This window comes from Rutidosis leptorrhynchoides, chromosome 1 (genome assembly GCF_046630445.1).
Source record: "Rutidosis leptorrhynchoides isolate AG116_Rl617_1_P2 chromosome 1, CSIRO_AGI_Rlap_v1, whole genome shotgun sequence".
Taxonomy (NCBI): Eukaryota; Viridiplantae; Streptophyta; class Magnoliopsida; order Asterales; family Asteraceae; genus Rutidosis; species Rutidosis leptorrhynchoides.
The window spans coordinates 205,333,364-205,346,240 of NC_092333.1; the positions used below are offsets into that span (position 1 = coordinate 205,333,364).

At 32.2% G+C, this 12,877-nt stretch overlaps 1 protein-coding gene across 1 annotated transcript; it reads left to right on the forward strand.

The window, feature by feature from the left end:
• The first annotated feature begins 4,219 nt into the window (after nucleotides 1–4,219).
• On the forward strand, nucleotides 4,220–5,254 carry LOC139867978 (uncharacterized protein At5g01610-like). Its single transcript, XM_071856323.1, has 2 exons — nucleotides 4,220–4,701; nucleotides 5,055–5,254. The coding sequence occupies exons 1-2, from the start codon at nucleotides 4,240–4,242 to the stop codon at nucleotides 5,094–5,096; spliced, it is 504 nt and encodes a 167-aa protein (XP_071712424.1). The 5' UTR covers nucleotides 4,220–4,239; the 3' UTR covers nucleotides 5,097–5,254.
• The last annotated feature ends 7,623 nt before the right edge of the window (nucleotides 5,255–12,877 follow it).

A 12,877-nucleotide genomic window follows, 5' to 3' on the forward strand; every position in this document is an offset into this window, starting at 1 on the left:
GAGTAATAATTTATTTAGGTTATTAAATAATTAGTTACTATAAGTACAATTTTTAATTATAAAATACTTAGGATTAATGACATCATCTAAGTGACCTAATTTTTTTTTTTTTTGATTTTTTCTTAACAAAGAAATTAGCCTAATAATGACATCATCATTATAGGATTTTAATAGATACTATAGATAAATAATACTACGCATCATTATCTTAATTAAATTGAACTAAGTAATATTCTATCTCCAAAATAACTCCATGAATTAAAGGTATCTAGATGGATATAAATTTTTAATTATATTTATATTTAAAATAAATGGGATTGGCTAAATCTAAAGGAGATAAATATAAATAAAGAATGATTACTTAATTATCTATTTTATATATAATAATAAAAAGGTAAAATATATCATTTTAAATAGCAAAACTAATCTTAGTCATCTATTAAATTAATTAGCAATGATCTAGACCCTTAATTTTCTCCTAATCTTTCTAATGACCTCATAATCCTAGCATTGAATTGTTTGATTACGAAACTACCCTTATACAAAATAAAAGGGGGGTGGCAAATTTCTAGGGGTTTCAAAATTAGATTTTACTTTCTTTTAAACATGCACATAAATTGATTTCAGTTGGAGTATTAAATAAACAATCTTTTACGGTGATTAGCTCTGAAACTATTTGCAATATCTGGGAATGAAGGATGAAGACAATAGCATCGATCATTTGATATTATATTTCAAATATATAATATAATTTTAATATAGTTGTATAGTATAGATTAATTAACTAAATTTAATATTTTTTAATTTAACTACACATAAAGAGATCAACTGATCAAAGGAATCAAATTTGTCACCACTTTTTTGCCACATGAGTAAAGATTGATAACGATATGTAATCGATCTTATATTTTTTTCAGATGCATTCAAGTTTAAATTAGGGAAATTGCCCAAAATACATTTTTTTAAGTTTTAAAAGAGACTAGACTTTTTTAAAAAAAATTGTCAATATACACCATTGAGTAGACCAAAATTTTGGTCGACCACCATATACCTTATGTGACTATAATGAATACGTTCAATTGTTTGATAGAAATTGAGCATATCGTGTTTTTTGTTTTGAAGGTCGTTTGCGAATTTGTAAAGATGGGTTTAATGAGAAAGCAAACATGAAGCTACAATTTGCGAACATGTCAATGGTTAGTAATGGCATTTTTTTATACAAACTTATTGTTAGCTTTTATCTAGATTCTTATGTACATATAAACCATTAATGGGTTGAAATTGCCACCTTAAACATCCATTTGTCTATACTTGTTTCTAACTTATTACTCCTAACTTATTAAACATTTTCAACTCTATCTTTTAGGTTTGCTTATTGGTAATGCTAATTTGGGGACACTTTGATTTGTGATAGTTAACAGAACTCTTTTAGGAGTAAGTAGTTGTTTGCAACCAAGATCACTCATGAGTTTGCTACTAAAACAATAGAAATTTTGTGGTCAACCCTTTCAAGTAAATGGGTCAAAATTGGCTCACTGCTGTATCATGGGTTTATTACTCTCCGTTTTTTTTTTTTTTTTTTTTTTTTTGTATTTTGCTTTTTCGGATGTTACTTCTAATTGCTTATGTTGTTTTCCTTTGTGTGTTTGATTATTGTTGCTTATGAGGTAATTATATAGTGTTTGATAGTAGTTGTTGTCATTGTTTGTGTTGTTTTTTCTGCTGTTTCAGGAAGGTATTTCAAATCATCAAACGTCGCTATCTTTACATCAACATGTCAAGAGATTGGAAGCGTGAAATAATCTATGAGTAACAAGACCTAAGTTTAAGAATTAGACTTGCATTTATGGGTTTATTTGTTATCTTTTTCTCAACAACTATATAGTAATATTCTATGATTGTGTCCGTTACTGAAAACTACGCAAATAATATAATGTTTCACATTAAGTATTTTCTAACTAATGCTTGCGTAGTATAATGTAGCCCCGCGAATTCGAGGCATTAAGCTAGTTATATTTTTATAGCAAAAACCAATAATTAACAATTATCTCTTTTTTTAATATTATTTTATTTTCATTACCCATAGTATAGTATATATAATATACTAGTGAAGTTACATGTGAAACCACGAGTTTGTTTTAATGAAATAGTTTAATGATATGTTTTAGGTATTAAGTAAACGTAAATATTAAAGTCATTTAGTCATTGTTTTTACAAACATATTGATATACTTAACTTGGTCAAAATAAACAAACTACATTTATTCTCCCACGATCTTCTTCCAATTTTCATCACAATTGCTATTTTCTTTGTCATAAAAGTCTATTTTACAACATTTTATTGAGAAGTGTATTTTGTATACATATGTAACGTAATTAATCCCGTAAAAAAAACTCATAGTTGAATAATAATATAATAATAATAATAATAATAATAATAATAATAATAATAATAATAATAATAATAATAATAATAATTATAATAATAATAATAATAATAAATTTTGCTCTAAAATTGAGTATTTATATTTTCAATAATAATTATTAGTAATAACAAATGTATATGACTTGTCATTTTAGCCACACAAATTATTATGTTGCTATGATTGAAAAAAAAAAGGATAAGATATGATGCGGAAGATAATCACATTTGTTATAAAAATTATACGGAATAATTATTTAGTTGTTATTATAAAAGAAAAAAATAAATTACTAAAAAGTAGAAGATAAATAATTACATTTTTTTATTAATTTATTTTATTTAGTGTTTATGACATCATCTAGATGTCTTATAATTTTTTTCTTTTTTCTTTTGATTTATTTTTATAAAGAATAATTGTTTTTTTATGAAATCATAAGGTTAAAGATTTAATATTAACTATAGATATATTTTACAGTTGATTACAAAAATGCTACTAAAAAATTTATTTTATAGAAAAAAATAAATTACTAAAAAGTAGAAGATAAATAATTACATTTTTTTATTAATTTATTTTATTTAGTGTTTATGACATCATCTAGATGTCTTATAATTTTTTTCTTTTTTCTTTTGATTTATTTTTATAAAGAATAATTGTTTTTTTATGAAATCATAAGGTTAAAGATTTAATATTAACTATAGATATATTTTACAGTTGATTACAAAAATGCTACTAAAAAATGAAATAACCAAAACTAACAATTTGTAGTCTCTTACAAGTAGGGGTGTTCAAAACTGGATATCCGAAATTTCGGATATCCAAAATTTCAGATAGTGGATTTGGCCATCCGATATCCGAATCCGAAATTTCGGATATCTTATTTTCGAATATCCGAAATTTCAGATTCGGATATCGGATTATCCGAATATCCGAATTTTACTTTTAAAGTGATCTTCAATATTCAACTGTCCAATCTTTAATCCGTGAAGCAAACAGAGAAAGAAAAAGTCACATCTTTATTATATAAAAGATAAATTAAGTTAAAGATAATAAGCACAAGATTCAGTTGCAGACTACATCAAACACTGCATAAGACCAACCATACTCTCAAGTCTCAACAAAAAAAAAAAAAAAAAAAAATGTAATACATTCCAAATTAAACAAAAAATCAACAATGTAGTGACTTACATCCAAAATTAAAACTGATGTATGCAAGGTTACTAATTAAACAATAATATAATATACATCCAGATTCCCTTGCTTATTGTGACCTACCCCTAATTTTGCATATCGTGGTTAAAGAATTTTGGACCGCTTATCTATGATTTAGATCTAGATTTGGTAAAAGAGGTGGGACGAGTTACCTCGATGAAGGGATAGAAGAAGAATGAAGATGAGAGATTAAAATGAGATGAAGGGATGAAAATGAAGATGAGATGAAGGCGTGAAGATCAGTTGTGAGTCATGAGAGTTTTAATCTAGGTTTTTTTTCTCCTTTTAGTCCTTTAACAGCTCATTATAAGTTTTATCTGTATATAACATAAAACATAAATAATTATTAACAAAGTATTAATTTCGGATATTCGGATATCCGAATATCCGATTTTTTTGAAAAGTGTTATTCGAAACCCGAATCCGAAAAATCGATATCCGATTTTTCGGATATTTTCGGATCGGGTTTTCTGATTATACGGATAGCGGATTCGGATTTTTAATTTAGTTATTAGAGTAGGGCCACTTTATTTTGGCTATATAAACAGTCCCCTGTCTTTAAGATCACATACTCACAAATCAAAACAAACATATTTACTACAACAGCCATGGCCACTTCTCATGTATCTCTAGTCCTCCTAGCCCTACTCGCATTCTCGGCTTCGGCCTCTGCGATCCCTACCATCTACGAAATCCTAACCCAGTACGGATTTCCTGTGGGTGTCTTACCAGATTCAGTCACATCTTACGTTGCAGATGAAGCAACTGGCACCTTTGAAATTTACCTTGCGAAATCATGTACTGTTAAGTACGATTACCTCGTTTCCTTTGACACTAAGATCACCGGAAAGATCAGCTATGGTCATATTACCGAGTTGAAAGGCCTTAAGGCTCAATCGTTGTGGTTTTGGTTAACTGTCGACGAAATTAAAGTCGATACCGCTAGTCTACAATTCACTCTTGGCCTTGTCAAAGTTAATATTGATATTGCTGAATTCGAAACCATTCCAACTTGCAAAGCTAACTCACTTGCTGCCAACTGCAATCATCGATACAACCTTATTAATCCGGTAGGTATAATCTCTACATAAATCATTATTACTTTCTCATATCGAAAAAAAAAAAAGTAAAAATAATACTGCTGTTTCAATCAATGTCGACCTTAACTAGTCACACATTTTAAGAAATTACCCTAATTATTGTTTTCACCAATCAGGTTTTATCTCTACTCATTTAAGTCTTTTCTGACCAGTTTAATAATAAGGTGGACACTGGATCAATAAAAAATAGTAATAACGTAGAAAGCCATATTAGGACGAAGGGATAGTACAATCAACAAGATGCTAAAAAAGTTCAAATTATGTATTAAACTAACAGATTTATAAGATGTGGTCTAACTGATATTCGAATTGTTGTATTACAGCTTCCATCGAGCGTGGAACTAGTCGATAAAGTGACCAACTAGAAGTTTTGGTTTTGAAGACGCGAATTAAGCCCGAGGGCAATTGTTATCAGATTGTGTGTACAAATAAACGGCATCCCGATCTTGTTCTAAGCAATGTTTAATTTGGTCTTGTTGTATGTTTCATGATGAATTATTGTTGAGTTTTGTTACACTTCAATACATGCATACAAAAAACTTACGACAAAATTCGCCGGGTCAAATGGGTTTGTTAACAAAGCTACCCAAGTCCAAAATTATTTTTTCAGCATGAGAGTTCTCTAGTATACAAATATTGTGTGGGAAGTTCAAATACTTTTGTTAATTAACGAAACATGCATAGCATGTGTGGGCAATCTTCCTTGCACAATCATATCATCATCAATTATTATAATCATCCCAAATTCACAAGTTCATACGAAAATTCATGTTGTAATTACACAAATTCATAACCAAACTCGTATACAATTTTCAAATCAAACCCAAAATCAAATGTGTTGTGCTTAAAAAGAACCTTAAATCATTGACCCATGTTTATACAAAGAACAAACCCTAATTCCATCAGTACACGAAAATCAAACTCGTATGCAATTTTCCGAAATATGTGATTGATAGTGTACCCAATATCTCGAGCTAATTCCGTAAGGCGTAAAACAATTGCCCGAAGGCAATAGATAACGAAGACATCCTAGGTACCAGTTATGACGACCCTCAATTTTTCCATTTTTGTTTACTGTTCTACTATTAGGATTTCTTGTACTCGTAAACGTTGTTTAACAAACTTTGATTAAATAGTATATTTGATCGATATTTCCTGTTAATATGAGTTTATGTATTTTGTGTGATATTTTTATTTATAAACTATATGTATAACTTAAGTGTGATATTTATAAATTAAAAACTAATTAGAAGTAAATTTAAATTAATAAAAGACATGAACAAAATTTAAATGATTAAATAAAATGTAACATTAAATAAATAAAATAAAAGTAACAATAAAAAAATATATAAATCATATAAATAAATAAGTAAATGCCGAAAAAAAGTAAATATATATTAATATAGGTATAAATCGGCTAGGAAAGAAAATAGGGAAATAAACTTGATCATTAAGCTTTCACAAATCCTAGCCAAATTCCAATGCTTGCATCCTAATCTTGATCCAACCTCGATCTTCAAGTAAACCTAGTGTAATTAGGAAACCCAAACACAACTATATATAGCCTCATGTTTTTCCATAAGTTGCACCAAAAATTAAACCCCAAAAAAAATTCTATTCGTGAGCTGCATTCAGTCGACATATTCCAGCCTCTATTTTTTTTTTTTTTGTCGACTCAAAAACCCTCCAAAACATCCTGCAAACTCGTGACCTTCTACAGCCCTTCAACCATCATCATTCGCCACTTTCTGCTGCACCTACATCCTTCTGTTCCTGCTGTTATTCAGCTGCAGATCGCCTTCAAAATCACCCAGGAAACGAGTTAGTTTTCCTCTGTTTCTGCTGTATTATTCGACACCACAACAGCCCTTCAAAGTTTACCTATTGATGCTTGTTTTCTGTTGTAAATCGTGATCAAACAGCCCATCATCAAACCCCGTTGTTGCTGTGTTTTTGCTTGGTATCTTGTTGTTTCTGTGCAACCAAATCAGACCCAAGAAACCTTGTTTGGGTCATGTTTTTCCAGCTGGGTTTTCTGCTTCTGTTTCAGTTCACAATCATCATCATCTTCTTAGTCATAAACTTCATAAGGTAGCCCTAAACCCTAGCTTAATCTTGCTTTTAATCTATTGCTTTTAAGTTATTTATAAGTATTATGCTATAAGTATTATGATATAAGATGTATGATTATGATTAGATTAATAAGATACTAGGTTATGAATATTATTAGTTAATGATGAATAAAAGTTTATGGATTAATGAAAAAGTTAAAAGTATGATTATGAAGTATTATGAATCATAACAATGATATGAACTAGTTAATAAGGTTAAAAGATTATAGAGAATGCTTGTGATCAATAAGTTTAAGTAAGATGAATAATGGTTAGGGATGTATGATCATATATATTGTGCATGAAAGATTATGTTTATAATTGATAAGAAACTAAATTAAAAATAGATAAAGGTTATAGTTATGATGTAACATGAAGTCAAAAGTTTTATGGATATTAATGAGCTAATGATGATTAAAAGATTAAGTATAAGGTTAAGTATGACGTAAATAGTTAAAAGTTTATGGTTAATAAGATTAGAGTTGATGAATATGATAAAAAGGTATGATGTTGATTAATAAATAATGATAATGATACATACACGCTTGCATGCATGCATACGTATGTATGAACATATGTATAGGTAGGTATATGCTTGTGTATATATTTAGATGTATACATACGTGTATATGTATGAGTATATATGTATGTATATGTACATGTGTATGTTTGTATGAATGTGTATATGTATCATGTATATTATAAGAAATTACAAAGATGATAAGTAGTTATATGTATATATATGTGCCACCTTTCTAATTGTATATGTAACACTTACATAGAATATATACATATATCATATAGTTATGAACATATACATGTATTATAAGAATAAAGAATATATATGTATGTATCACATAGGTGTATATTTATATATGTAACACATATATTGATAAGATTACTTAACGATTGATTAACTAGATAATAATACTATTATTATAACCTATGAACTAATTTATATGCTAACACTTTAATTACACTAAGTATATTATCACATATATATGTAATTAATAAATACATTAATAATTTGTTATGTGTATACACCTATAACGTGAAGGTTATAATTACAGATAAAGTACAAAGTCTACAAACATCACCGCTACTTGTGGCCTAGGGTGGTCCTTGTTTCCTTATGGGAACCGATTGTGGATTTCGAATGCCATGACTTAGATTCTGGTCAAGAATCCTGGGCGCCCGGTAACAACAGATCATTCGAGTGACTTGCATGATAGCAACGAAGTTTAGGCGAGATTGTACAATATCTTTGTTAAGAATTATAACCCGAACTTCTTAAACTAGAAGCTTACTATAAGTGGAAGCTTTCCATAAATAGTAGGTTTCCAAAGATAGAAACTTTTGAGAAATAGGAATTTTTCTCAAAAACCATCACTGTTAATATAGTTTGCTATATTAATAAACTAACTTTATGTCTATTAGACATTAACTAATCAAAAATTATATCTCTAGGTTGAGATCTCCGATTACATACTCCGTTCATACTACTTGCGTGGAATTACTTACTTGTTACTAATGTGAACTTCATAGTCCTACTTTTTAACTATCTTTATATATTTATTTTAAACTTTTGGGGTGAGACACATGCTTGCTTTGAAACTATTTTACGCTTAGACACAAGTACCCGAAAACTGTTTAACTGTGCTGACATGCTTTGATTCATGCTAAATTCCTGCCATGATATCGTTAATTGCTACGTATAAACACAAACTTAGTTATTGTGAGTAGGCCTATTGAGAGCGACGTCTCTGACCATCTGACCGTTAGTCTTTGGTTACATAATAATGATTTAAACGACACCGACAGTTCAAGGTGTCATGGGGTAACTTTGTTTAGTTTCGATATCATAACTTCTGCACTACTTTCGATAACTAAATCTTGTGGTCTAAAACAATTATAAACCTATGTTGTTCACTCAACCATTTTTGGTTGACACTTTAAGCATGTTTTGTCTCAGGTGAAGATTGCTAAAGATTGTTTGCTATTTGGACTTTGCTACTTTTGGAGTCCGCATTTTATTATTCATATTATTGCATTAAAACATTTAAATTTACATTGTTAAGGATTCATTTGTAATGACTTATACTTTTCGCTGCTTTAATACATTGGTTTTAATTAAAACGTCTCATTTAGAGTCGTTCTCGCTTTACACTTTTGTTATGATATTGGTTAGTCACATATGACCCCCGGTCCCATTTAGGGGGTGTGACAGATTGGTATCAGAGTCAGGTTGTTATAGAGAACCAGAATTATATATTATGTGTGCCTTATGTGTTAGTTAGGGTGCCTTAGCGATATATTGTTCTATAACCTTTCATGCCTCGATTTTAAGCACTTTTCCTTTACATCTTAATCGTGCTTTTATGTCTTCCTTAGAACCTACCTAACTTCGTTCTTTCGTGTCTTTTAGGATGTCTCGCCTTAATTCGATCATCATCTCCGACAACGAGTCCGAAAGGATCCATTAACTCACCAGTCTATACACCTACTACACCACCCGCATCACCGGTTTATGAACCTGCTACACCGCCCACACCACCTATTTACATGCCCGTTACTCCACCACACTCCCTTCCTATGGAAGAATCCCACACAAATGCTAACTATGATGGGGATGATGAGGAGGAAGAATTTGTGGAAGAGATGATTAAGGAAGAAATAGAGGAGGAGCCTTCCGAGGAAGAACCCGAATCTGAGCCCTCTATTGTCCTACCTCCCTCTCTAAAGAGGAAGGAGCCCGAGACTCCTACTAATGATATCCCCGATCATTCCAAAAAGCAACACACCACCGACTTGGCAATGATCATTAAACGCCAAGACAGGTTGGCAAAGAAACAAGAGAGCATATTTGATTTTATGTCTGTCTTTATCAAGGACCAAAAGCAAAAGAACAAAGTGATTGAGGGTTTCATGAAGTTTGCTCAAGATCTCCTATGGGATAAGGAGCAAGCGTCTGTTCATACCCAATTGGCTAAGGTCGAGGAGAGCCAAGACCAATTGGGGAAGATGGTGGCCGACATAAAAGCGCTTCAGGATAAGACAATTAAGGATTTTGAAGATTTCTTTAAAGAGTATCTTTAGATATTTGTCCTTCTAGCATATGTTTTCCATTTTCGTATTAGTGTTTTTCATTCATTGTAAAGGCTTTGCCTAAAACTACTATCCTAGTTTCGTTTCGTGTTATTCTAGTTTCGTTTCTTGTGTAATAAAAGATGTTAGTTATCCTTGTGCTGTTTAATAAAATTTAAGTGTTTTTAATACATCTCGTTGTTTCTCTTACATATTTTCCTTTTACTTATTGTGTGAAATTTGTGCATTTATTAAACAAACTTATAACTTACTAGCACCATAGCTCTTCAACTAATACTGTTTTTGTGTATTGAAGATCAATGTCTCATTCAACTCGTGGTGCTAACGCTCTTCCAAATGTCACTTTGACTCCCGCACAATTTCGACAACTGCATGCTGCCGCTCAAGGCAACAATAATCAAGGAAACAACTAAGGGAATCCACCTACATCATGCATCTACAAGGATTTTATAAACTGTAAGCCTCCATCCTTCAATGGAAATAAGGAAGCAGTCGAGTTAACTCGTTGGTTCAAAAAATTCGAATCAATCTTTCGCATATGTAACTGTGCGGAGGCTGACAAAGTGAAGTATGCCACTCACACACTAGGTGGCCTTGATTTGACTTGGTGGAACGCTTATGCCCAAACTGTGGGGCTAGATGCTGCTAATGCTATTCCATGGGCCGTTGTGAAAAGAATGATGACCGGAAATTTTTGGCCAAGGAATCAAATCCAAAAGCTAGGAGTAGAGTTTTGGGAATTGAAGGTCAATGGTACCAATATAGAGGCTTATACCCACAGGATTATAGAGTTAGTTTCATTGTGCCCAGACATGGTGCCCACTGAACAAAAGAAGATTGAGCGATATATAGAATGTCTTCCTGATGAGATTCAAGGAAATGTTATTGCTGCTTGTAAAGAGACCTTAGATGCAGTGATACTTTTGGCTCAAAACTTGATGATGGCTAAGAGGAGAAAGGCCACGGCTAATAAACAAGCTGAGGCTAAGTCTAGTGAGGGAAAGAGAAAGTTTGAACCATTTCAAGGTTTAAGCCAAGGTTCAAACAAGAAAGCTGCTGATAGTTCTAGAAGTGGTTATGCTGGGACAAGACTAAAGTGTAATCGTTGTGATAGACATCATTATGGGAAGAGTTTGGCCGAGTGAACCAAGTGCAAGAAGGTAGGTCATATAGCTAAGTATTGTAAAGTTCCCGTTACTCCTGCTACAAAGTTAAATGCGTTTGTTCTAACTTGCTATGGTTTTGGAGAAGCTGGACATTTCCGCAATCATTTTCCAAAGAACAAGGGTAATAATGGTAATGCTAAGAGCCGTGCCTTTGTGATGACTGCCGAAGAAGCCCGTGAGGATGATGAAGTGATAACAGGTACGTTTCTTGTTAACAACATCTATGCTACTATTTTATTTAATTCTGGTGCATAGAAGTTATGTGTCTACTGAATTTTGTGCCTTATTCACCGAAAAACCACAAGCCTTAGAAATTAAACGACTTGTAGAAGTAGCAAAAAGTAAGGTTATGAAAGTAGACAACGTATATAAAAACTGTGATATGTATTTAGCCGAAAAACACTTTAAGATCGACCTATTGCCAGTCGAGTTAGGAAGCTTTGATGTAGTCGTAGGGATGGATTGGTTACACCCATTAAGAGCTGAAATCATGTGCTATGAGAAAACCATTAACATTCCTCTAGAAAATGGTGAAACCCTAATCGTTCAAGGAGAGACGAGTGGTTCTAAACTTAATATCATCTCTTGTATCAAAACCCGCAAGTATCTAATGAAGGGATATCAAGCCATCTTAGCTCATGTAACGACCCGACCTCGATATATCAAAAACACGTCTTAAAAAAAACTTTTCTGAAACAACACATCTGGACGGCATCCAGTTATCTGAACGGCGTCCTACAAAGAAGGATTGGACGGCGTCCAGAAGATCTGGACGGTGTCCAAATGAACTGCCAGGTTCTGATCGGGATGTCCAACTTACTCGAGCGGGAAACCCGCTTCCCGACACTTTTAAACGAAACCCTTTTTCACAACACGTTAACATAATTAAAACTAAAAATTTTCCACCATAAAACCAAGTTTTACAACATCGGGCCCACATCGACCGTTTTACGAGTTTCATACAAAATACACGTTTGACCATAAGAGTTTAAATTCCAAACGACACCTAGAGCATGGTGCTTGGGGTTAAACTACCCACATATTGGCCAAACTTCAAAAGCTAAACATGTCCAAAAGCGTCCCCTATCCAAACAAAGCGGGATCACTAATCCAAACGAATGCCCTTACCCTCTCGTTGTTTATCTTTTTATAGGCTCCGGTTAAGAAAGTTGAACCGGAAGAGAAACGTATTGAAGATGTACCGGTTGTTAGAGACTTTCCTGAAGTATTTCCCGAAGAACTCCATGGTCTCCCTCCCCAACGACAGGTTGAGTTTCAAATTGATTTGACTCCCGGTGCTGCACCTATTGCAAAAGCACCATACCGATTAGCTCCATCCGAAATGAAGGAATTATCTAGCCAACTCCAAGAACTTTTGGAAAAAGGTTTCATTCGTCCTAGCACGTCTCCGTGGGGAGCACCCGTTATATTTGTTAAGAAGAAAGATGGCACGTTGAGAATGTGTATTGATTACCGAGAACTCAACGAGCTAACCATCAAAAATTGTTATCCACTCCCGCGTATTGATGACCTGTTTGACCACCTGCATGGGTCAAGTGTCTATTCAAAGATTGATCTTAGGTCGGGTTATGAAATGCCCCGTTCATATTAATTATAAACGTTTCATATTAATTGGTTTCTTTGTGAGGTTTTAACCTCTATATGAGACGTTTTTCAAATCTTGCATTCGTTTTTAAAAACAACCACAACTTTTATTATTGAATAAAGGTCTTAATGACATAATTTAGATTGTCTATCAAAGAC

What these genes read in the sequence shown, in the direction of transcription:
- LOC139867978 (XM_071856323.1), top strand. Translation starts at nt 4,240, where the DNA reads ATGGCCACTTCTCATGTATCTCTAGTCCTCCTAGCCCTACTCGCATTC. An exon ending in GATACAACCTTATTAATCCG is followed by an intron (nt 4,702 to 5,054) that starts GTAGGTATAATC and finishes GTTGTATTACAG; the next exon opens with CTTCCATCGAGCGTGGAACT.